The sequence below is a fragment of the Babylonia areolata genome, chromosome 18 (assembly GCF_041734735.1).
Source record: "Babylonia areolata isolate BAREFJ2019XMU chromosome 18, ASM4173473v1, whole genome shotgun sequence".
NCBI lineage: Eukaryota > Metazoa > Mollusca > Gastropoda > Neogastropoda > Buccinidae > Babylonia > Babylonia areolata.
Genome location: NC_134893.1, coordinates 73537000 through 73563135, shown reverse-complemented (window position 1 = coordinate 73563135; position 26136 = coordinate 73537000). Strand labels below are relative to the sequence as shown.

The 26136-nt window shown below is 47.0% G+C and overlaps 1 protein-coding gene across 17 annotated transcripts in view; it reads right to left on the bottom strand.

The window, feature by feature from the left end:
* Positions 1-2704: 2704 nt before the first annotated feature.
* LOC143293082 (NEDD8 ultimate buster 1-like) overlaps positions 2705-26136 on the bottom strand; it is a 39244-nt gene continuing 15812 nt past the window's right edge. For 2 of the 17 annotated variants that reach the window (XM_076603970.1, XM_076603969.1), the window contains exons 12-18: positions 25666-25766; positions 18399-18487; positions 17650-17755; positions 13391-13483; positions 11084-11234; positions 3330-6365; positions 2705-3289 (exon numbers count right to left, since the gene is read on the bottom strand). In XM_076603970.1, the coding sequence (XP_076460085.1) occupies positions 6199-6365; positions 11084-11234; positions 13391-13483; positions 17650-17755; positions 18399-18487; positions 25666-25766 (707 nt within the window). In that variant the 3' untranslated portion in view covers positions 2705-3289; positions 3330-6198. The remainder of the gene's footprint in view (positions 3290-3329; positions 6366-11083; positions 11235-13390; positions 13484-17649; positions 17756-18398; positions 18488-25665; positions 25767-26136) is intronic. The other 15 variants (XM_076603981.1, XM_076603972.1, XM_076603971.1 and 12 more) reach the window with 15 other exon arrangements.

The following is a 26136-nucleotide window of genomic DNA, read 5'->3' as shown; positions in this document are numbered from 1 at the left end:
TGTTACACCTTGCCTTGTGAGCAGGTCTCATTAGCCTATTGCTGTTACACCTCACCTTGTGAGCAGGTCTCATTAGCCTATTGCTGTTACACCTCGCCTTGTGAGCAGGTCCCATTAGCCTATTGCTGTTACACCTCACCTTATGAGCAGGTCTCATTAGCATATTGCTGTTAACCTCACCTTGTGAGCAGGTCTCATTAGCCTATTGCTGTTAACCTCACCTTGTGAGCAGGTCTCATTAGCCTATTGCTGTTACACCTCACCTTGTGAGCAGGTCTCATTAGCCTATTGCTGTTACACCCCACCTTGTGAGCAGGTCTCATTAGCCTATTGCTGTTACACCTCACCTTGTGAGCAGGTCTCATTAGCCTATTGCTAGCCTATTGCTGTACACCCCACCTTGTGAGGTCTCATTAGCCTATTGCTGTACACCCCACCTTGTGAGCAGGTCTCATTAGCCTATTGTTGTACACCCCACCTTGTGAGCAGGTCTCATTAGCCTATTGCTGTACACCCCACCTTGTGAGCAGGTCTCATTAGCCTATTGCTGCACACCCCACCTTGTGAGCAGGTCTCATTAGCCTATTGCTGTTACACCCCACATTGTGAGCAGGTCTCATTAGCCTATTGCTGTACACCCCACCTTGTGAGCAGGTCTCATTAGCCTATTGTTGTACACCCCACCTTGTGAGCAGGTCTCATTAGCCTATTGCTGTACACCTTGCTTGTGAGCAGGTCTCATTAGCCTATTGCTGTTACACCTTGCTTGTGAGCAGGTCTCATTAGCCTATCACTGTTACACCCCACCTTGTGAGCAGGTCTCATTAGCCTATTGCTGTTACACCTCACCTTGTGAGCAGGTCTCATTAGCCTATTGCTGTTACACCTTGCCTTGTGAGCAGGTCTCATTAGCCTATTGCTGTTACACCCCACATTGTGAGCAGGTCTCATTAGCCTATTGCTGTACACCCCACCTTGTGAGCAGGTCTCATTAGCCTATTGCTGTACACCCCACCTTGTGAGCAGGTCTCATTAGCCTATTGCTGTACACCCCACCTTGTGAGCAGGTCTCATTAGCCTATTGCTGTACACCCCACCTTGTGAGCAGGTCTCATTAGCCTATCGCTGTTACACCTTGCTTGTGAGCAGGTCTCATTAGCCTATTGCTGTTACATCTCGCCTTGTGAGCAGGTCTCATTAGCCTATTGCTGTTACATCTCGCCTTGTGAGCAGGTCTCATTAGCCTATTGCTGTTACACCCGACGCTGGGAGCAGGTTCCATTAGCCTATTGCTGTTCCACCCGACGCTGGGAGCAGGTTCCATTAGCCTATTGCTGTTCCACCCGACGCTGGGAGCAGGTTCCATTAGCCTATTGCTGTTCCACCCGATGCTGGGAGCAGGTTCCATTAGCCTATTGCTGTTCCACCCGACGCTGGGAGCAGGTTCCATTAGCCTATTGCTGTTCCACCCGACGCTGGGAGCAGGTTCCATTAGCCTATTGCTGTTCCACCCGACGCTGGGAGCAGGTTCCATGAGCCTATTGCTGTTACACCCGACGCTGGGAGCAGGTTCCATTAGCCTATTGCTGTTCCACCCGACGCTGGGAGCAGGTTCCATTAGCCTATTGCTGTTCCACCCGACGCTGGGAGCAGGTTCCATTAGCCTATTGCTGTTCCACCCGACGCTGGGAGCAGGTTCCATGAGCCTATTGCTGTTACACCCGACGCTGGGAGCAGGTTCCATTAGCCTATTGCTGTTCCACCCGACGCTGGGAGCAGGTTCCATGAGCCTATTGCTGTTCCACCCGACCCTGGGAGCAGGTTCCATTAGCCTATTGCTGTTCCACCCGACGCTGGGAGCAGGTTCCATGAGCCTATTGCTGTTACACCCGACGCTGGGAGCAGGTTCCATTAGCCTATTGCTGTTCCACCCGACGCTGGGAGCAGGTTCCATGAGCCTATTGCTGTTACACCCGACGCTGGGAGCAGGTTCCATTAGCCTATTGCTGTTACACCCGATGCTGGGAGCAGGTTCCATGAGCCTATTGCTGTTCCACCCGACGCTGGGAGCAGGTTCCATTAGCCTATTGCTGTTCCACCCGACGCTGGGAGCAGGTTCCATTAGCCTATTGCTGTTCCACCCGACGCTGGGAGCAGGTTCCATTAGCCTATTGCTGTTCCACCCGACGCTGGGAGCAGATCCGGACTCCTCCAGTCTTTGAGTGTGTAGCAAGCCTTCATGGCCTCTTCAGAGTTTCACTCTTTCTCCTCTGTCATTTACATGCCATCCCCATTTTGTTTCTGTGCGAGTCAGCTTTTACATGCATGACCGTAATCACCTCACCACACAGGCAGCCATTCTCTGTTCTTTGTGTCTGTGTGTCCTATCGTATGCATGTCTGTGTGTACTGGGTACATTCTGTGTGTGAGTTATCTTTTTCTCCCTCTATGTCCCCATGTGTTGTTGATGCTATCATGCACAAGTGTATGTGTATTGTTGCATGTCAGGTGCCTGGAGCCTGTTACACAGGGAATCTGTGCCATGAAAATGATAAGTACTGTACACTATCACAATCATTATTATTCTCATAAATAACACAACTGCTGCTTTCATCTCCACCTCCCTCCACAGTCCATTATACACCACCCACACACTGACGCCTCCCACTTTCAGCTGCTTTTTATTTTTCTGTTTTTTTTAAAATTTTATTCTCACATGAAAATATCTAGAGAGTAACATTTCATCTACTTATGACATGTGAGACATTCCAAACCTAGAAGGCAAGAAAAACATGCCTGTAAAGAAACAAACAGAAGAATGACTAATGAAAACATCCCCCTCCCCCCCACCCCAAACAAAGCAGAGGACAATCCTCCAGTGAATCACCTCATCAGTACAGACAATCCTCCAGTCAATCACCTCGTCAGTACACAGACAATCCTCCAGTCAATCACCTCGTCAGTACAGACAATCCTCCAGTCAATCACCTCGTCAGTACAGACAATCCTCCAGTCAATCACCTTGTCAGTACACAATCCTCCAGTCAATCACCTCGTCAGTACAGACAATCCTCCAGTCAATCACCTCGTCAGTACAATCCTCCAGTCAATCACCTTGTCAGTACACAGACAATCCTCCAGTCAATCACCTCGTCAGTACACAGACAATCCTCCAGTCAATCACCTTGTCAGTACACAGACAATCCTCCAGTCAATCACCTTGTCAGTACACAGACAATCCTCCAGTCAATCACCTCGTCAGTACACAGACAATCCTCCAGTCAATCACCTCGTCAGTACAATCCTCAGACAATCCTCCAGTCAATCACCTCGTCAGTACACAGATGACAGGCCAGACAGACTGGCAAGTGGCAAAAGGCACTTTTTCTTGAAGGAACAAAAATTGTGTAAAAGAAAAATACATGCATAATTAGAAAAAAAAATGAAGAAAGCAAAGAAGGAAATGGTGTTGAATGCATATGGGTGATACAAGTAATGGACCAGACATATGAGTGCACACACATATAAAAACATAAACATGTATGAATATGTGTACATGCATACACACACAAATACCAATGCATACACATACAAAACATCTGTTATTATCTTATTCGGTATAAACCAGGATATTCTTTGTCAATGGGTATCAACATATCATCTTGTTTATTGTTGCTCATAGTCCAGACAACCAGACTGGGCCATATCAGGACTGCCAAACCATACAAATGCTCAACTGTATCAACACAAAACTGTCACATCTACACATACAAAAAAACCCCACCACAACAAACCCACAAAACTGTTCATGACACCTTATCCTAACTATTTAGCTCCTCAAGGCAAATAAGACAAGGCCATGCTTAGGACGTCACCCCTTCTGCTTAATTTATCATCCCCAGATTACAAAAAATCATAAAAAAGGGGAAAAAAACAAACTTCAAAGCCAAACCAAAAATGCATAAAAAAGAACATACAGGCAAATAACAGTGCAGACTGGACAGCTAGTGCCCATCCCAGTGTTTACAATTTCACTACCTAGTCCCCAGAGCAAAACAGCACAGACAGTACATCACAGACTGTGGAAAAGAGAAAAAAGTGTCAAGGCTTGCTTGAAAAAAGAAAGGGGAATGGACTGGGAAGGCAGAAAAAGGAGGCAACAGTGAAGGAAGAAAGGGGAATGGACTGGGAAGGCAGGAAAAGGAGGCAACAGTGAAGGAAGAAAGGGGAATGGACTGGGAAGGCAGAAAAAGGAGACAACAGTGATGATAGAAAGGGCAATGGACTGGGAAGGCAGAAAAAGGAGACAACAGTGATGATAGAAAGGGGAATGGACTGGGAAGGCAGAAAAAGGAGACAACAGTGAAGGAAGAAAGGGGAATGGACTGGGAAGGCAGAAAAAGGAGACAACAGTGATGATAGAAAGGGGAATGGACTGGGAAGACAGAAAAAGGAGACAACAGTGATGATAGAAAGGGGAATGGACTGGGAAGGCAGAAAAAGGAGACAACAGTGAAGATAGAAAGGGGAATGGACTGGGAAGGCAGAAAAAGGAGACAACAGTGAAGGAAGAAAGGGGAATGGACTGGGAAGGCAGGAAAAGGAGACAACAATGAAAACAGAAAGGGGAATGGACTGGGAAGGCAGAAAAAGGAGACAACAGTGAAGAAAGAAAGGGGAATGGACTGGGAAGGCAGAAAAAGGAGACAACAGTGAAGGAAGAAAGGGGAATGGACTGGGAAGGCAGAAAAAGGAGGCAACAGTGAAGGAAGAAAAGAGGCCAGAAATAAAGACAGCAAGTGAAAAGAGGACATTTGTAGCACAGAATTTCCAGAAGGCAGGGATGCTCTTTATACCAAAAGACCCCCGGCATCCCGTGGGGAAATCATATCATCTACCATTTTCACCTGTGGCATCAGTGTGGGTCCACACCACAAATGCAGCACAGGCCACAAACAAACAACAACAAAAAAACCAATGCTGCTGATCAACCCTGAAGGCTGCTGCCAAAGTCAGGCCCTGTGCTCTCTCTTTGTGCGTGTGGGTGGGTAGGTGTGGGTGTGTATGTCTAAGCGTGTTTGTGAGCAACAGCAAAGTATCTGTGTATGTGTGTGCACAACTGTACGCATGTGTGTGTGTTTGTGTGCATGGGTGTGTGGGTGTGCATACACATGTGCACTGGCAGAACCAGCAAAATGCAAACAGCAGACATTATTTTCTTCCATAACAAAAGAGAGAGATTCACTGGCACACTGGTTTGTGGACACAAGGGAAAGTCTCATCTGATGTTGAAGACCATGGGACAACAGCCACCTTACTGCCAGACGGACGGATCAAGTGTACACAGTGTCAGTGAAGACTGTTCACACTGACCATGTAGTCTGTCATCGGGCCTTGCCTTACTGCCAGACGGACGGTCAGTGAAGACTGTTCACACTGACCATGTAGTCTGTCATCGGGCCTTGCCTTACTGCCAGACGGACGGTCAGTGTAGACTGTTCACACTGACCATGTAGTCTGTCATCGGGCCTTGCCTTACTGCCAGACGGACGGTCAGTGAAGACTGTTCACACTGACCATGTAGTCTGCCATCGGGCCTTGCCTTACTGCCAGACGGACGGTCAGTGAAGACTGTTCACACTGACCATGTAGTCTGTCATCGGGCCTTGCCTTACTGCCAGACGGACGGTCAGTGAAGACTGTTCACACTGACCATGTAGTCTGCCATCGGGCCTTGCCTTACTGCCAGACGGACAGTCAGTGAAGACTGTTCACACTGACCATGTTCTCTGTCATTGGGCCTTGCCTTACTGCCAGACGGACGGTCAGTGTAGACTGTTCACACTGACCATGTTCTCTGTCATTGGGCCTTGCCTTACTGCCAGACGGACGGTCAGTGTAGACTGTTCACACTGACCATGTTCTCTGTCATCGGGCCTTGCCTTACTGCCAGACGGACGGTCAGTGAAGACTGTTCACACTGACCATGTAGTCTGTCATCGGGCCTTGCCTTACTGCCAGACGGACGGTCAGTGAAGACTGTTCACACTGACCATGTAGTCTGTCATCGGGCCTTGCCTTACTGCCAGATGGACGGTCAGTGTAGACTGTTCACACTGACCATGTAGTCTGTCATCGGGCCTCACTGCACACCAAACATCGCTCCGTCTTCAGACCAACTGCCAGCCGTCACCTCCACTACACGCTGCTCATTTTGGCCAGGTAGTCCTCCAAAAACTGTCTCTCGTCCGTCATCTCAAAGTCCAGGTGATCCGACTCGTCCCGGCTGATGTCGGAGATGAGTTCATCCAACACCTGATTCTCCTCCTCCCTCTTTCTGGCCGCCAAGTCCTTGTCTGGAGACTCTGCAGAGAAACAAGACAGCGCCGACATGTTTCTGTTTCAAACCAGGCAACGGTGTCAAAGCGAAAAGAGTCAGTGGGCAGGAGGACAAACAGCAGTGGGCACTCCAGAAAAGCAGTGTTGCTGAAGAGAACACACACAAGACTGGACAACATCATCAAAAGACAGATCGGAACTGATACCATTTACAAAGCAAAAAGGTTATTGCTGACAAGATTCAGCAATATTTGGGAAAGCAAAATTAAAAATTGAAGTGAAAACATCATTAAAAACAAAAAAATAATAAAGCATTATCAGGGTTACTAAAATTGGAACTCAAAGCAGAGACAACAAGTGATATGAGGGTAAATATCTCGCGTCACTGACAAAGAACAAATGTCACTGCAAACAAACATGCCAACAGAACACTGAAGCGCCACACTCAGCTGTTGGCAAATACTCATAATACTCTGACCTTATGTTGTTTACCTTTTGCAAAAGGAATCACTCTTCGAATACTTTCTTTGCCCATTTAGTCTCAAAGAATATTATAAATAAGTACTCTCCCCTTGCCAGGGAATTTTGAGGAATATGGGATACCAATAAATCAATCAAATTATAGCACAAAAACTATAAGAGATACAGAAAAGAAAGTATAAGTTTTATGAAGGACACTGAGGATCTGAACCTGGGATAATTCTCCAATTATTCTGATTGCAGATAACGATTTAGATAGTTCAAATGAGATCACTTTTTGTGCACTTCAAAAGTTTATTTCCACTTTTACAGACTGAAATATCCAAAAAGAAAACAATCAAAATATAGATGCAAATGACATGCTTGTTGTCAGTCTATATCTGTAAAACAAAATAAAATGGGTAAGTGTTCTATAACATGTACAACTGACGCAGACAGGTATGTGAACAACTGCCCTGACAATGACAAACAAGATGTCAATGATACACTCAGACACCAAAGAACACCCCCCTACAGTTGGGGCACGTCTTGGCTGACACTGACTGGCTCCAGGTTGTAACTGGACTGACTGATTATCTGTAGTGCATGCTGGTTTACCTCCTCCACAAACAAGTCAGTTATCAGTGACCCAAACTCCTGTTTCCCATCCTGTGTACCAACAGTGGATTTGATGTAAAAGCAGGGATTACAGGCTGTTGTCTATTCCCCGGTGGTGCTGGGTGAAAGCTACAGCTGACTGATGCTGACAGCCACGCCCCATCTGCACCCTCTGGCTGGTCTACCACCTCTCCTCTGCCCCCCCACACACCACACACACACACTGACCCTCTCATGGTCAGTCACTGTCAGCAGCTAAAGATGCTGTCTGCTTCAATAGCTCAACTCTACAGATGTCCAATGTTGCTGTCAGTTTTGTCACAGTCCTTGTCATTACCCTCATGCTCCAATGAATAATCAGACAAGAGAGATCCATCTCCATCCCTATACCTACCTATCATTATTTGCAAGGCCTGCAAAGTTGGGGAGGACCATTGTTCTTGTCAAAGTTTCAGATGCCTTTTTTTTTCCATATGGTTTTTCCATATACTTTTGTGTGGTCTAGTTAGCAAATCATTATAAAGAATAAAGGGGTCTTCCTCTTGAAGTATGCTCATGTAGACAGTATTTTTTTTTATACTACAGACACATCAAGCTGTCTTTCTGTGCTCATTGAACTAAACTCTGATCAAAGAAAAATCAGAATGCCTGCGTGTCATCACTGGACACTTTGTGGCAGCAAAGAAGTGGTCGGGTCATGTCTTACAGGCACTGAACAGGTTAAACACTGCTGACTTACAGGCACTGAACAGGTTAAACACTGCTGACTTACAGGCACTGAACTGGTTAAACACTGCTGACTTACTGGCACTTAACTGGTTAAACACTGCTGACTTACAGGCACTGAATAGGTTAAACACTGCTGACTTACTGGCACTGAACTGGTTAAACACTGCTGACTTACAGGCACTGAATAGGTTAAACACTGCTGACTTACAGGCACTGAACAGGTTAAACACTGCTGACTTACAGGCACTGAACTGGTTAAACACTGCTGACTTACTGGCACTTAACTGGTTAAACACTGCTGACTTACAGGCACTGAATAGGTTAAACACTGCTGACTTACTGGCACTGAACTGGTTAAACACTGCTGACTTACAGGCACTGAACAGGTTAAACACTGCTGACTTACAGGCACTGAACAGGTTAAACACTGCTGACTTACAGGCACTGAACTGGTTAAACACTGCTGACTTACAGGCACTGAATAGGTTAAACACTGCTGACTTACAGGCACTAAACTGGTTAAACACTGCTGACTTACAGGCACTGAACTGGTTAAACACTGCTGACTTACAGGCACTGAATGGGTTAAACACTGCTGACTTACAGGCACTGAACTGGTTAAACACTGCTGACTTACAGGCTATGAACGGGTTAAACACTGCTGACTTACTGGCACTGAATGGGTTAAACACTGCTGACTTACAGGCACTAAACTGGTTAAACACTGCTGACTTACAGGCACTGAATGGGTTAAACACTGCTGACTTACAGGCTATGAACGGGTTAAACACTGCTGACTTACAGGCTATGAACGGGTTAAACACTGCTGACTTACAGGCACTGAATGGGTTAAACACTGCTGACTTACAGGCTATGAACGGGTTAAACACTGCTGACTTACAGGCTATGAACGGGTTAAACACTGCTGACTTACTGGCACTGAATTGGTTAAACACTGTTGACTTACAGGCTATGAACGGGTTAAACACTGCTGACTTACTGGACTGAATTGGTTAAGCACTGTTGACTAAAAGGCAATGAATGTGTTAAACACTGCTTTCTTACATGCACTGAATGGGTTAAACACTGTTGACTTAGGCCTTGATTCTGGGTCTACATGCATGATGCACAGATACAGCATTCTGACAGCATGCATGACACGCTGTGCTTCAAGGGCCAAACAGGATTTTTGTAGTAAAAAAAAAAAAGTTAGCAAAAAACCAGAAAGAAGTCCAACATGACACAGAGGACCAGTGTCTTCTGCAGACTGTGGTCCCAGATACAGACGGGACAGGAAGAGACAAACAGCTGTGGCCTCCTGCAGGTGAATCGATGGGAGGAAGACCTTGATCTGCCTTTCTTCCCCTGGCCCCGACTCTGGGCCCCTGATACAGAAACATGGCTCACTCACACCTCTCCTCAGCTCTGTCACAGCCACTGTTGGTACCGGCAAGCACAGCACGCCACCGACAGTGTTCTGGGACCACTGAGGAGAACTGTGTCTCACTGAGGAACTGGGGTCACAGGGAAATGTAGGTCACATACACAGAGGAACTGGGGTCACAGGGACATGTAGGTCACATACACAGAGGAACTGGGGTCACAGGGAAATGTAGGTCACATACACAGAGGAACTGCGGTCACAGGGAAATGTAGGTCACATACAGAGGAACTGGGGTCACAGGGACATGTAGGTCACAGAGGAACTGGGGTCACAGGGAAATGTAGGTCACATACACAGAGGAACTGGGGTCACAGGGACATGTAGGTCACATACACAGAGGAACTGGGGTCACAGGGAAATGTAGGTCACAGAGTAACTGGGGTCACAGGGAAATGTAGGTCACATACAGAGGAACTGGGGTCACAGGGAAATGTAGGTCACATACAGAGGAACTGGGGTCACAGGGAAATGTAGGTCACATACAGAGGAACTGGGGTCACAGGGACATGTAGGTCATATACACAGAGGAACTGGGGTCACAGGGAAATGTAGGTCACATACACAGAGGAACTGGGGTCACAGGGAAATGTAGGTCACATACACAGAGGAACTGGGGTCACAGGGACATGTAGGTCACATACACAGAGGAACTGGGGTCACAGGGAAATGTAGGTCACATACACAGAGGAACTGGGGTCACAGGGACATGTAGGTCACATACACAGAGGAACTGGGGTCACAGGGAAATGTAGGTCACATACACAGAGGAACTGGGGTCACAGGGAAATGTAGGTCACAGAGGAACTGGGGTCACAGGGAAATGTAGGTCACATACAATGAGGAACTGGGGTCACAGGGACATGTAGGTCACATACACAGAGGAACCGGGGTCACAGGGAAATGTAGGTCACATACACAGAGGAACTGGGGTCACAGGGAAATGTAGGTCACAGAGGAACTGGGGTCGCAGGGAAATGTAGGTCACATACAGAGGAACTGGGGTCACAGGGAAATGTAGGTCACATAGAGAGGAACTGGGGTCACAGGGAAATGTAGGTCACATACAGAGGAACTGGGGTCACAGGGACATGTAGGTCATATACACAGAGGAACTGGGGTCACAGGGAAATGTAGGTCACATACACAGAGGAACTGGGGTCACAGGGAAATGTAGGTCACATACACAGAGGAACTGGGGTCACAGGGACATGTAGGTCACATACAGAGGAACTGGGGTCACACGGACATGTAGGTCACATACACAGAGGAACTGGGGTCACAGGGATATGTAGGTCGCATGATGTGACATTTGACATTATTGCCTATCATTCAGCTGACAACACGGGGCTAGATCCTGACTGCTCAACTAAAAAAAACCAAAAAATATCCCATCCAATGCAGCATCTGTCAACAAAAGCCAGACAGACACTACCTTCCCCTCTCAACACCATCAGCATTGAAGGAGAAAAAACCCAAAAGAAACATCCAGTCTACCTGACCCTGACGATGACCCCTCCGACTCGTCAGAGGTGTAGGGCAGGTGTCCGTTGTACTTGATGAGGTCGTCCACAGCTTTCTGCACGTTGTTGCGGTGTCTGCGCAGCGCTGTTTTCGCCGCCTCTGCCTCAAAGCCCAGCGACACCACCTGAAAGACAGGACCCACCATGAGTTCACATGTCTGCGCAGTGCTGTTTTCGCCGCCTCTGCCTCAAAGCCCAGCGACACCACCTGAAAGACAGGACCAACGATGAGTTCACATGGCAGGGAAAACCAGGGCCTGTGTTTGTCCATGTCTGTAGCTGAATGGAAGGTTCTGGTTTTGGTTTTTTTAATCATCATTTTTTTTTTTATCTCAACTATAGGTGAAAAGGAACTTTGTAGCAGTGGAAAGGACACAGAAAGGAAGTAGCAGAGAAGACAGAAAGAGAGAGAGGGGTTGGGGATGGGGTTATACAGCCCTATCTGTCTAAAACCTGCAATCAGTGGAAAGGACACAGAAAGGAAGTAGCAGAGAAGAAAGAAAGAGAGAGAGGGGTTGGGGATGGGGTTATACAGCCCTATCTGTCTAAAACCTGCAATCAGTGGAAAGGACACAGAAAGGAAGTAGCAGAGAAGAAAGAAAGAGAGAGAGGGGTTGGGGATGGGGTTATACAGCCCTATCTGTCTAAAACCTGCAATCAGTTGAAAGGACACTGAAAGGAAGTAGCAGAGAAGAAAGAAAGAGAGAGAGGGGTTGGGGATGGGGTTATACAGCCCTATCTGTCTAAAACCTGCAATCAAAATAGACCCCCCCCTGCCCACCACCTTGGTTTTCTCAAGACTGAAAACATCCAAACTCTACAAAAAGACACCAGCAACAGTGCAACCTGTGAGGAAAGCCTTCAGCACACTTCACATGTCATTCCCACAAATTAAAAAAACAACATTTTTTAAAGGAAAAAGAACCACTTGGGAAATTGTAGATCAGTGTGATCCTCACACTAAGTGGAAAACACAAACAGCTTTCTATATCTTGAGTCACAGTTGAAATGTAAAGTTTAAGATGAGTGAGATTCAAAGGAGAAAAGTAAAATGAAAACCATTCTCACTGTTGTCCCATGAAACAGCAGAATTCTGCCGCTCCTGGCAGATACAGACATCAGTATAAATGGGGGAGGGTCTTCAGACTCTCCAACACAGATCTACACTGAGTCAACAAGATTCTTAGTTTTCAGTTTCATGGTGATCTGACAGCATGTTGACAGATCTATGTATCCCAGACCACATCAGCTGTATCAAATATAAAACAAATGAAAAAAACAGACAGCAGATGTCTGACGTTTGCATAAAGCCAACATGCTGATGACACTTTGAGAGCCTGTCCTGGGCTTGTCAACAACATTAACATAAAGCCAACATGCTGATGACACTTTGAGAGCCTGTCCTGGGCTTGTCAACAACATTAACATAAAGCCAACGTGCTGATGACACTTTGAGAGCCTGTCCTGGGCTTGTCAACAACATTAACATAAAGCCAACGTGCTGATGACACTTTGAGAGCCTGTCCTGGGCTTGTCAACAACATTAACATAAAGCCAACGTGCTGATGACACTTTGAGAGCCTGTCCTGGGCTTGTCAACAACATTAACATAAAGCCAACGTGCTGATGACACTTTGAGAGCCTGTCCTGGGCTTGTCAACAACATTAACATAAAGCCAACGTGCTGATGACACTTTGAGAGCCTGTCCTGGGCTTGTCAACAACATTAACATAAAGCCAACGAGCTGATGACACTTTGAGAGCCTGTCCTGGGCTTGTCAACAACATTAACATAAAGCCAACGTGCTGATGACACTTTGAGAGCCTGTCCTGGGCTTGTCAACAACATTAACATAAAGCCAACGTGCTGATGACACTTTGAGAGCCTGTCCTGGGCTTGTCAACAACATTAACATAAAGCCAACGTGCTGATGACACTTTGAGAGCCTGTCCTGGGCTTGTCAACAACATTAACATAAAGCCAACATGCTGATGACACTTTGAGAGCCTGTCCTGGGCTTGTCAACAACATTAACATAAAGCCAACGTGCTGATGACACTTTGAGAGCCTGTCCTGGGCTTGTCAACAACATTAACATAAAAATACAACAAATGGCACACAAAAATGGACCACGCTCAAACCTTATGCACCCATACACTTACAAAAGAGTGGAAATGTACACCCACAAACACCCCCCCCCTCCACACACACACACCAACACACATAGATTCTAACGCCCCCCGCCACCCCCACCCCCCCCCGCCCCAAGTGCCCACCCACCTGAGCGATGTCAGTATCCCTCAGGTCAAGGGGCGGTCCTTTGTCGTCCCGCACGTCGGGCAGCTCCATCAGCTCTGGGTGATCCTGCAGCACCTGACAACACACAGCACACAGGTCAACAACACACAGCACACAGGTCAACAACACACAGCACACAGGTCAACAACACACAACACACAGGTCAACAACACACAGGTCAACAACACACAGCACATGGGTCAACAACACACAGCTCAACAACACACAGGTCAACAACACACAGCACACGGGTCAACAACACACAGCACATGGGTCAACAACACACAGGTCAACAACACACAGCACATGGGTCAACAACACACAGGGCAACAACACACAGCACACGGGTCAACAACACACAGCACACAGGTCAACAACACACAGGTCAACAACACACAGGTCAACAACACACAGCACACAGGTCAACAACACACAGGTCAACAACACACAGCACACAGGTCAACAACACACAGGTCAACAACACACAGCACACGGGTCAACAACACACAGCACACAGGTCAACAACACACAGGTCAACAACACACAGCACACGGGTCAACAACACACAGCACACAGGTCAACAACACACAGGTCAACAACACACAGCACACAGGTCAACAACACACAGGTCAACAACACACAGCACATGGGTCAACAACACACAGCACACAGGTCAACAACACACAGCACGCGGGTCAACAACACACAGCACAGGGGTCAACAACACACAGCACACAGGTCAACAACACACAGCACACGGGTCAACAACACACAGCACACAGGTCAACAACACACAACACACAGGTCAACAACACACAGGTCAACAACACACAGCACACGGGTCAACAACACACAACACACAGGTCAACAACACACAGCACACGGGTCAACAACACACAGCACACAGGTCAACAACACACAGCACATGGGTCAACAACACACAGGTCAACAACACACAGGTCAACAACACACAGCACACAGGTCAACAACACAGGACACGGGGGTCAACACAGCTCACTGCTTCATCGTCTTCACTCCAGCTGAGTTTCAGTATCAGTAGCTCAAGGAGGCGTCACTGCGTTCGGACAAAAGCATATACGCTACACCACATCTGCCAAGCAGATGCCTGACAGTCGAGCTGAAGTACAAGGAACCAACATGTCTTCTCCAGTGATTTTGGTCTTGAGCGGGTCAGCTGATTTTGTTTCAGGTCCTGCCTGCTTTCCATCTCCTCTTCTTCTTCTCCATGTGCCCAGTGGTCTGTCTCTCTTTCTCCTCCATGTGCCCAGTGGTCTGTCTCTCTTTCTCCTCCATGTGCCCTGTGGTCTGTCTCTCTTTCTCCTCCATGTGCCCAGTGGTCTGTCTCTCTTTCTCCTTTTGTCTCTCTTTCTCCTCCATGTGCCCAGTGGTCTGTCTCTCTTTCTCCTCCATGTGCCCTGTGGTCTGTCTCTCTTTCTCCTCCATGTGCCCAGTGGTCTGTCTCTCTTTCTCCTCCATGTGTCCAGTGGTCTATCTCCCTTTCTCCTCCATGTGTCCGGTGGTCTGTCTCTCTTTCTCCTCCATGTGTCCAGTGGTCTGTCTCTTTCTCCTCCATGTGCCCTGTGGTCTGTCTCTCTTTCTCCTCCATGTGCCCTGTGGTCTGTCTCTCTTTCTCCTCCATGTGCCCAGTGCTCTGTCTCTTTCTCCTCCATGTGCCCAGTGGTCTGTCTCTCTTTCTCCTCCATGTGTCCAGTGGTCTGTCTCTCTTTCTTCTCCATGTGTCCAGTGGTCTGTCTCTCTTTCTCCTCCATGTGCCAGTGGTCTGTCTCTCTTTCTCCTCCATGTGCCCTGTGGTCTGTCTCTCTTTAGTGGTCTGTCTCTCTTTCTCCTCCATGTGTCCAGTGGTCTGTCTCTTTCTCCTCCATGTGCCCTGTGGTCTGTCTCTCTTTAGTGGTCTGTCTCTCTTTCTCCTCCATGTGTCCAGTGGTCTGTCTCTCTTTCTCCTCCATGTGCCCTGTGGTCTGTCTCTCTTTAGTGGTCTGTCTCTCTTTCTCCTCCATGTGCCCAGTGGTCTGTCTCTCTTTCTCCTCCATGTGCCCTGTGGTCTGTCTCTCTTTAGTGGTCTGTCTCTCTTTCTCCTCCATGTGTCCAGTGGTCTGTCTCTCTTTCTCCTCCATGTGCCCTGTGGTCTGTCTCTCTTTAGTGGTCTGTCTCTCTTTCTCCTCCATGTGCCCTGTGGTCTGTCTCTCTTTCTCCTCCATGTGCCCTGTGGTCTGCCTCTCTTTCTTCTCCATGTGCCCTGTGGTCTGTCTCTCTTTCTCCTCCATGTGCCCTGTGGTCTCTCTCTCTTTAGTGGTCTGTCTCTCTTTCTCCTCCATGTGCCCAGTGGTCTGTCTCTCTTTCTCCTCCATGTGTCCAGTGGTCTGTCTCTCTTTCTCCTCCATGTGCCCTGTGGTCTGCCTCTCTTTCTTCTCCATGTGCCCTGTGGTCTGTCTCTCTTTCTCCTCCATGTGCCCTGTGGTCTGTCTCTCTTTCTCCTCCATGTGCCCAGTGCTCTGTCTCTCTTTAGTGGTCTGTCTCTCTTTCTTCTCCATGTGCCCAGTGGTCTGTCTCTCTTCAGTGGTCTGTCTCTCTTTCTCCTCCATGTGCCCAGTGGTCTGTCTCTCTTTCTCCTCCATGTGCCCAGTGGTCTGTCTCTCTTTCTCCTCCATGTGCCCAGTGGTCTGTCTCTCTTTCTCCTCCATGTGCCCTGTGGTCTGCCTCTCTTTCTCCTCCATGTGCCCAGTGGTCTGTCTCTCTTTCTCCTCCATGTGCCCAGTGGTCTGTCTCTCTTTCTTCTCCATGTGCCCAGTGGTCTGTCTCTCTTCAGTGGTCTGTCTCTCTTTCTCCTCCATGTGCCCTGTGGTCTGTCTCTCTTTCTCCTCCATGTGCCCAGTGGTCTGTCTCTCTTTCTCCTCCATGTGCCCTGTGGTCTGTCTCTCTTTCTCCTCCATGTGTCCAGCGGTCTGCCTCTTTCTCCTCCATGTGGTCTGCCTCTCTTTCTCCTCCATGTGGTCTGCCTCTCTTTCTCCTCCATGTGGTCTCCTCCATGTGGTCTGTCTCTCTTTCTCCTCCATGTGGTATGCCTCTCTTTCTTGTCCTGGTGGTGGTGTACATCTGAGGGTAGTTACGCTGCTGGTCAGGCATCTGCTTAGCAAATATGGTGTAGTGTATATGGATTTGTCCGAAGGCAGTGCTGCCCTCTCTGAGTTAAGTGAAGTGAAGTGAACTAAGGGCAGTGTGAGGATGTGTGATTCAGTCATGTGCAGGACGTGGCCCAGCCACCTCCTGTCTCTGTTTCACCTCATCCACCATGGTGACGCCTGTGTGTCTCCCTCATTTCTGTCTTGCTGACATGCTGTTCCCAGTCTTCTTCTTCTTCTTCTGCATTCACTCGTATGCACACGAGTGGGCTTTTACGTGTATGACCGTTTTTACCCCGCCATGTAGGCAGCCATACTCCGTTTTCGGGGGTGTGCATGCTGGGTATGTTCTTGTTTCCATAACCCACCGAACGCTGACATGGAATACAGGATCTTTAACGTGCGTATTTGATCTTCTGCTTGCATATACACACAAAGGGGGTTCAGGCACTAGCAGGTCTGCACATATGTTGACCTGGGAGATCGTAAAAATCTCCACCCTTTACCCACCAGACGCCGTCACCGTGATTCGAACCCGGGACCCTCAGATTGACAGTCCAACGCTTTAACCACTCGGCTGTTGCGGCTGTCTGTGTTCCCAGTCAATTCTCAACATTCCACACACACCCTCCTTCAAAGCCTCTGAGCCGACTATCAAATTTCCTGTCAGTTCTTTAGGCTTCAGAGGTGCACAGGACTGAACAGACAGGTGATTGAAACATCTTCCTTTGGTGCTGGTCTGCAAGACTGATGATCTCCAGGCGTTGTGCAGTCAACAGAACAGGAGAAGCAAACTAAGAGAGACAACGCCTTCTGGAAGAATGTGAGCAATGTTCATCAGCTTCTACTGGAGGGACGATCTCACTCCGGGCCTCGTCAAGGCTTCACTTCACTACATAGCCCACCATGGCAGGTAGCTTTCACCGTCACTTCAAATCATAACATCACCAACAATAATCATTTCTGCTTGTAAATGTTATTCAGGTATCTGCACACACACACATACATGCATACTAACACACACACACATGCACGCGCGCGCGCACACACACACACACACACACACTGAACAAGACTTACATCTATTGCTCTCTCCACATTATTATTGGTCTGTTTCAAGGCCTCGGCTGCTGCTGCTCGCGGATACATCATCTGTACCATCATGTTGACATTCTGCATGTTCAGTCTGGAAAACAACAACACAACATGACTCAATGAGTTATAGAGGATACATCATCTGTAACATCATGTCGACGTGTTCAGTCTGGAAAACAACAACACAACATGACTCAATGAGTTATAGAGGATACATCATCTGTAACATCATGCTGACATGTTCAGTCTGGAAAACAACAACACAACATGACTCAATGAGTTATAGAGGATACATCATCTGTACCATCATGCTGCCATGCAGGTTATGACTGATACATTATTATGATTATGTTATAATGTACATCTACATCATGACATATAATAGTGAATTCTGCAATGGCAATATCTGCTGTCAATCCATACAACTTACAGTCACCAAGGTCATTGTTTTTTGTCATTGTTTGTAATGCTGACTTGATCAAATATCTTGATGTTTTCTTTCCTCATTACGTGTTGAATGTGTATCATCTCACACCGACTGAAAAGAACTGAACCTTCTTAAGAAGGAAAAACCCCTGAAAACATAGTATGGCTGCCTACATGCGGGGAACGTTAAAACCCACTCGTGTACATACGAGTGATTGTAGGAGTTGCAGCCCACGAACAGAGAAGAAGAAGAAGAAGGGAAAAAAGAAGAAAGAGAAGGTGCATGCTGTCAAAGGGAGCTCACTGACCTCTCCCCGTTGGCACAGTTGCCGTATTTCTTGGCCAGCTTCCGGTCATCACGCTCCTGCTTCTCCTTCTTCAGCAGCTCTGCCTGGTCCTGCCCACACCAACACAGTGTTCTTATCACTAATCAGCTCTGCCTGGTCCTGCCCACACCAACACAGTGTTCTTATCACTAATCAGCTCTGCCTGGTCCTGCCCACACCAACACAGTGTTCTTATCACTAATCAGCTCTGAATGGTCCTGCCCACACCAACACAGTGTTCTTATCACTAATCAGCTCTGAATGGTCCTGCCCACACCAACACAGTGTTCTTATCACTAATCAGCTCTGAATGGTCCTGCCCACACCAACACAGTGTTCTTATCACTAATCAGCTCTGAATGGTCCTGCCCACACCAACACAGTGTTCTTATCACTAATCAGCTCTGAATGGTCCTGCCCACACCAACACAGTGTTCTTATCACTAATCAGCTCTGAATGGTCCTGCCCACACCAACACAGTGTTCTTATCACTAATCAGCTCTGAATGGTCCTGCCCACACCAACACAGTGTTCTTATCACTAATCAGCTCTGCCTGGTCCTGCCCACACCAACACAGTGTTCTTATCACTAATCAGCTCTGAATGGTCCTGCCCACACCAACACAGTGTTCTTATCACTAATCAGCTCTGAATGGTCCTGCCCACACCAACACAGTGTTCTTATCACTAATCAGCTCTGAATGGTCCTGCCCACACCAACACAGTGTTCTTATCACTAATCAGCTCTGAATGGTCCTGCCCACACCAACACAGTGTTCTTATCACTAATCAGCTCTGCCTGGTCCTGCCCACACCAACACAGTGTTCTTATCACTAATCAGCTCTGCCTGGTCCTGCCCACACCAACACAGTGTTCTTATCACTAATCAGCTCTGAATGGTCCTGCCCACACCAACACAGTGTTCTTATCACTAATCAGCTCTGAATGGTCCTGCCCACACCAACACAGTGTTCTTATCACTAATCAGCTCTGAATGGTCCTGCCCACACCAACACAGTGTTCTTATCACTAATCAGCTCTGAATGGTCCTGCCCACACCAACACAGTGTTCTTATCACTAATCAGCTCTGAATGGTCCTGCCCACACCAACACAGTGTTCTTATCACTAATCAGCTCTGCCTGGTCCTGCCCACACCAACACAGTGTTCTTATCACTAATCAGCTCTGAATGGTCCTGCCCACACCAACACAGTGTTCTTATCACTAATCAGCTCTGAATGGTCCTGCCCACACCAACAGTGTTCTTATCACCAAGGTTTAGTGGAGGGGGAGACAATACATCACCAAGGTTTAGTGGAGGGGGAGACAATACATCACCAAGGTTTAGTGGAGGGGGAGACAATACATCACCAAGGTTTAGTGGAGGGGGAGACAATACATCACCAAGGTTTAGTGGAGGGGGAGACATTACATCACCAAGGTTTAGTGGAGGGGGAGACATTACATCACCAAGGTTTAGTGGAGGGGGAGACAATACATCACCAAGGTTTAGTGGAGGGGGAGACAATACATCACCAAGGTTTAGTGGAGGGGGAGACATTACATCACCAAGGTTTAGTGGAGGGGGAGACAATACATCACCAAGGTTTAGTGGAGAGGGAGACATTACATCACCAAGGTTTAGTGGAGGGACAGACAATACATCACCAAGGTTTAGTGGAGGGACAGACAATACATCACCAAGGTTTAGTGGAGGGGGAGACAATACATCACCAAGGTTTAGTGGAGAGGGAGACATTACATCACCAAGGTTTAGTGGAGGGACAGACAATACATCACCAAGGTTTAGTGGAGGGACAGACAATACATCACCAAGGTTTAGTGGAGGGGGAGACAATACATCACCAAGGTTTAGTGGAGGGACAGACAATACATCACCAAGGTTTAGTGGAGGGGGAGACAATACATCACCAAGGTTTAGTGGAGGGACAGACAATACATCACCAAGGTTTAGTGGAGGGGGAGACAATACATCACCAAGGTTTAGTGGAGAGGGAGACAATACATCACCAAGGTTTAGTGGAGGGGGAGACAATACATCACCAAGGTTTAGTGGAGGGGGAGACAATACATCATCAAGGTTTATTGGAGAGGGAGACAATACATCATCACCAAGGTTTAGTGGAGGGGGAGACAATACATCATCACCAAGGTTTAGTGGAGGGGGAGATAATACATCACCAAGGTTTAGTGGAGGGGGAGACATTACATCACCAAGGTTTAGTGGAGGGGGAGACAATACATCACCAAGGTTTAGTGGAGGGGGAGACAATACATCATCACCAAGGTTTAGGGGAGACAATACATCACCAAGGTTTAGTGGAGGGGGAGACATTACATCATCACCAAGGTTTAGTGGAGGGGGAGACAATACATCACCAAGGTTTAGTGGAGGGGGAGACAATACATCACCAAGGTTTAGTGGAGGGGGAGACAATACATCACCAAGGTTTATTGGAGACAATACATCACCAAGGTTTAGTGGAGGGGGAGACATTACATCACCAAGGTTTAGTGGAGACAATACATCACCAAGGTTTAGTGGAGGGGGAGACAATACATCACCAAGGTTTAGTGGAGGGGGAGACAATACATCACCAAGGTTTAGTGGAGGGGGAGACAATACATCACCAAGGTTTAGTGGAGGGGGAGACATTACATCACCAAGGTTTATTGGAGACAATACATCACCAAGGTTTAGTGGAGGGGGAGACAATACAGGTGACTGTTGGATCTGATCCCACACTGACCGATTCTCTGACTTCTTAGCTGTGTCACCTCTAGGCCACAACTCTACACAGTCCATGGTCACCTTCCAACACTGCCTGGCATGACGTCACTACTGTGTATTAACTCAGGACAGTTCATCCTGTCAAGTGACATGACGTCACTACTGTTTCTAACTCAGGACAGTTCATCATGTCAAGTGACATGACGTCACTACTGTTTCTAACTCAGGACAGTTCATCATGTCAAGTGACATGACGTCACTACTGTTTCTAACTCAGGACAGTTCATTGTGTCAAGTGACATGATGTCAGTACTGTGTATCAACTCAGGACAGTTCATCGTGTCAAGTGACACGACGTCACTACTGTGTATCAACTCAGGACAGTTCATCGTGTCAAGTGACATGATGTCAGTACTGTGTATCAACTCAGGACAGTTCATCGTGTCAAGTGACATGATGTCAGTACTGTGTATCAACTCAGGACAGTTCATCGTGTCAAGTGACATGACGTCAGTACCGTGTATTAACTCATGACAGTTCATCGTGTCAAGTGACATGACGTCACTACTGTGTATTAACTCAGGACAGTTCATCGTGTCAAGTGACATGACGTCAGTACCGTGTATTAACTCATGACAGTTCATCGTGTCAAGTGACATGACGTCACTACTGTGTATTAACTCAGGACAGTTCATCGTGTCAAGTGACATGACGTCACTACTGTTTCTAACTCAGGACAGTTCATTGTGTCAAGTGACATGATGTCAGTACTGTGTATCAACTCAGGACAGTTCATCCTGTCAATTGACATGATGTCAGTACTGTGTATTAACTCAGGACAGTTCGTTATGTCAAGTGACATGATGTCACTACTGTGTATTAACTCAGGACAGTTCATCGTGTCAAGTGACATGATGTCAGTACTGTGTATCAACTCAGGACAGTTCATCCTGTCAAGTGACATGATGTCAGTACTGTGTATTAACTCAGGACAGTTCATCCTGTCAAGTGACATGACGTCAGTACTGTGTATTAACTCAGGACAGTTCGTTGTGTCAAGTGACAAGATGTCACTACTGTGTATTAACTCAGGGCAGTTCATCGTGTCAAGTGACATGATGTCAGTACTGTGTATTATATCAGGACAGTTCATCGTGTCAAGTGACATGATGTCAGTACTGTGTATTATATCAGGACAGTTCGTTGTGTCAAGTGACATGATGTCAGTACTTTAACTCAGGACGGTTCATCGTGTCAAGTGACATGACGTCACTACCGTGTATTAACTGACTGTTCATTGTGTCAAGACCAGGACCAGCATGTTGGCTTTGTGTGTATGTGAGGCGTCTGATCCATTTCAAAACACATTTTTTTCCACAAAGAGTAGCTGTGTATATGGATCAGTCTGCAAGCTCTGATGCCCCCTTGAAGTGGTGCTGAGCATTGTAGTGGAAATGTAATGGTGTACTAATTCATAGAAATACTCTGAACTGCATACACACACACACCTTCACAAACACACACATACAAATACTGGTACTGAGCATTGTAGTGGAAATGTAATGGTGTACTAATTCATAGAAATACTCTGAACTGCATACACACACACACCTTCACAAACACACACATACAAATACTCACCTGATATCACTTTCAGTGAAAAGCAGTTGAACTAAAGAATAAACACAAATCTACTGAAATGCACACAACCCAAATACAAAGACAGTAGACAGACTCATATTTAAAAATCAAAAGCCAACTACAGCAGACAAAGCACTGTTCCTGGCAAAATCCACAGATAAAATGACAGTAATAGCAACCATCATAGTGACTGATCTGTAGATAAGGTTCTTGGTGCTTTACAAAAACAGGTAAACAGAAACACACACAGGCACAAACAAACTGCTGAATGGATCAAAAACTCCATTATCCAATCTGTGTGTGTCTCTCCCATAACTCTCCATGAATCTGACACCCTGAAAAAAAAATGGTGGACCTTGTTTATCAAAAGACGGTGTATGACAAAGGGGAAGAGGGACGGCACATTGTTCATGATGACAATGTGTGTGACAAAGATGGCGACCACAGATACCAAGGGACATCACTGTTCATGATGACAATGGGTGTGACAAAGATGGCGACCACAGATACCAAGGGACATCACTGTTCATGATGACAATGGGTGTGACAAAGATGGCGACCACAGATACCAAGGGACATCACTGTTCATGATGACAATGTGTGTGACAAAGATGGCGACCAGAGATACCAAGGGACATCATTGTTCATGATGACAATGTGTGACAAAGATGGCGACCAGAGATACCAAGGGACATCACTGTTCATGACAAGAATGTGTGTGACAAAGATGGCGACCAGAGATACCAAGGGACATCACTGTTCATGATGACAATGTGTGTGACAAAGATGGCGACCACAGATACCAAGGGACATCATTGTTCATGATGACAATGTGTGTGACAAAGATGGCGACCACAGATACCAAGGGACATCACTGTTCATGATGACAATGTGTGTGACAAAGATGGCGACCACAGATACCAAGGGACATCACTGTTCATGACAAGAATGTGTGTGACAAAGATGGCGACCACAGATACCAAGGGACATCATTGTTCATGATGACAATGTGTGTGACAAAGATGGCGACCACAGATACCAAGGGACATCACTGTTCATGATGACAATGTGTGTGACAAAGATGGCGACCACAGATACCAAGGGACATCACTGTTCATGATGACAATGTGTGTGACAAAGATGGCAACCACAGATACCAAGGGACATCACTGTTCATGATGACAATGTGTGTGACAAAGATGGCAACCACAGATACCAAGGGACATCATTGTTCATGACAAGAATGTGTGTGACAAAGATGGCGACCAGAGATACCAAGGGACATCACTGTTCATGATGACAATGTGTGTGACAAAGATGGCGACCACAGATACCAAGGGACATCACTGTTCATGATGACAATGTGTGTGACAAAGATGGCGACCACAGATACCAAGGGACATCACTGTTCATGATGACAATGTGTGTGACAAAGATGGCGACCACAGATACCAAGGGACATCACTGTTCATGATGACAATGTGTGTGACAAAGATGGCGACCACAGATACCAAGGGACATCACTGTTCATGATGACAATGTGTGTGACAAAGATGGCGACCACAGATACCAAGGGACATCACTGTTCATGATGACAATGTGTGTGACAAAGATGGCGACCACAGATACCAAGGGACATCACTGTTCATGATGACAATGTGTGTGACAAAGATGGCGACCACAGATACCAAGGGACATCACTGTTCATGATGACAATGGGTGTGACAAAGATGGCGACCACAGATACCAAGGGACATCACTGTTCATGATGACAATGGGTGTGACAAAGATGGCGACCACAGATACCAAGGGACATCACTGTTCATGATGACAATGGGTGTGACAAAGATGGCGACCACAGATACCAAGGGACATCACTGTTCATGATGACAATGGGTGTGACAAAGATGGCGACCACAGATACCAAGGGACATCACTGTTCATGATGACAATGTGTGTGACAAAGATGGCGACCACAGATACCAAGGGACATCACTGTTCATGATGACAATGTGTGTGACAAAGATGGCGACCACAGATACCAAGGGACATCACTGTTCATGATGACAATGTGTGTGACAAAGATGGCGACCACAGATACCAAGGGACATCACTGTTCATGACAAGAATGTGTGTGACAAAGATAGCGACCACAGATACCAAGGGACATCACTGTTCATGATGACAATGTGTGTGACAAAGATGGCGACCACAGATACCAAGGGACATCACTGTTCATGATGACAATGTGTGTGACAAAGATGGCGACCACAGATACCAAGGGACATCACTGTTCATGATGACAATGTGTGTGACAAAGATGGCGACCACAGATACCAAGGGACATCACTGTTCATGATGACAATGTGTGTGACAAAGATGGCGACCACAGATACCAAGGGACATCACTGTTCATGATGACAATGTGTGTGACAAAGATGGCGACCACAGATACCAAGGGACATCACTGTTCATGATGACAATGTGTGTGACAAAGATGGCGACCACAGATACCAAGGGACATCACTGTTCATGATGACAATGTGTGTGACAAAGATGGCGACCACAGATACCAAGGGACATCACTGTTCATGATGACAATGTGTGTGACAAAGATGGCGACCACAGATACCAAGGGACATCACTGTTCATGATGACAATGTGTGTGACAAAGATGGCGACCAGAGATACCAAGGGACATCACTGTTCATGATGACGATGTGTGTGACAAAGATGGCGACCACAGATACCAAGGGACATCATTGTTCATGACAAGAATGTGTGTGACAAAGATGACATCATTGTTCATGACAAAGATGGCGACCACAGACACCAAGGGACATCACTCCTGACCTGTCTCTGCTTCATGATGTACTCGGCAGCAGCGGCCACGTTCCCCTGACATGCCCGCATGCCCAGTCTGCCCTCCCGGGCACTGAAACCCAGCTCCATCACTGAAACACCACAAGGCCGTGCTGTCAGCGTTACAGCGTCACTGGCAGAGAGAGAGAAACAACAACAATAATACTGTACATTTCAATGCCACTCTTTCTAACAGTTCAGGGCACTTTACAAGAAAGAAAAAAATGACAAATTACATGAGCCCATCTAGACCACTCTCCTGCCCCTCTCTGAAAACTCTCACATGCAAAGAGAGTTGGCAGGTGTGGGGTGGTGTTGTAGAAGTAAGAGACAGAGTGCTTACACATAGGTTTTTAGTAAGTCCTGCCACATGATCTCTGTTCAACACGGCACAGCAGTCATTGGGTTAATACACAAACAGTGCTATCAACACTTGTAAGTCCTGCCATGTGATCTCTGTTC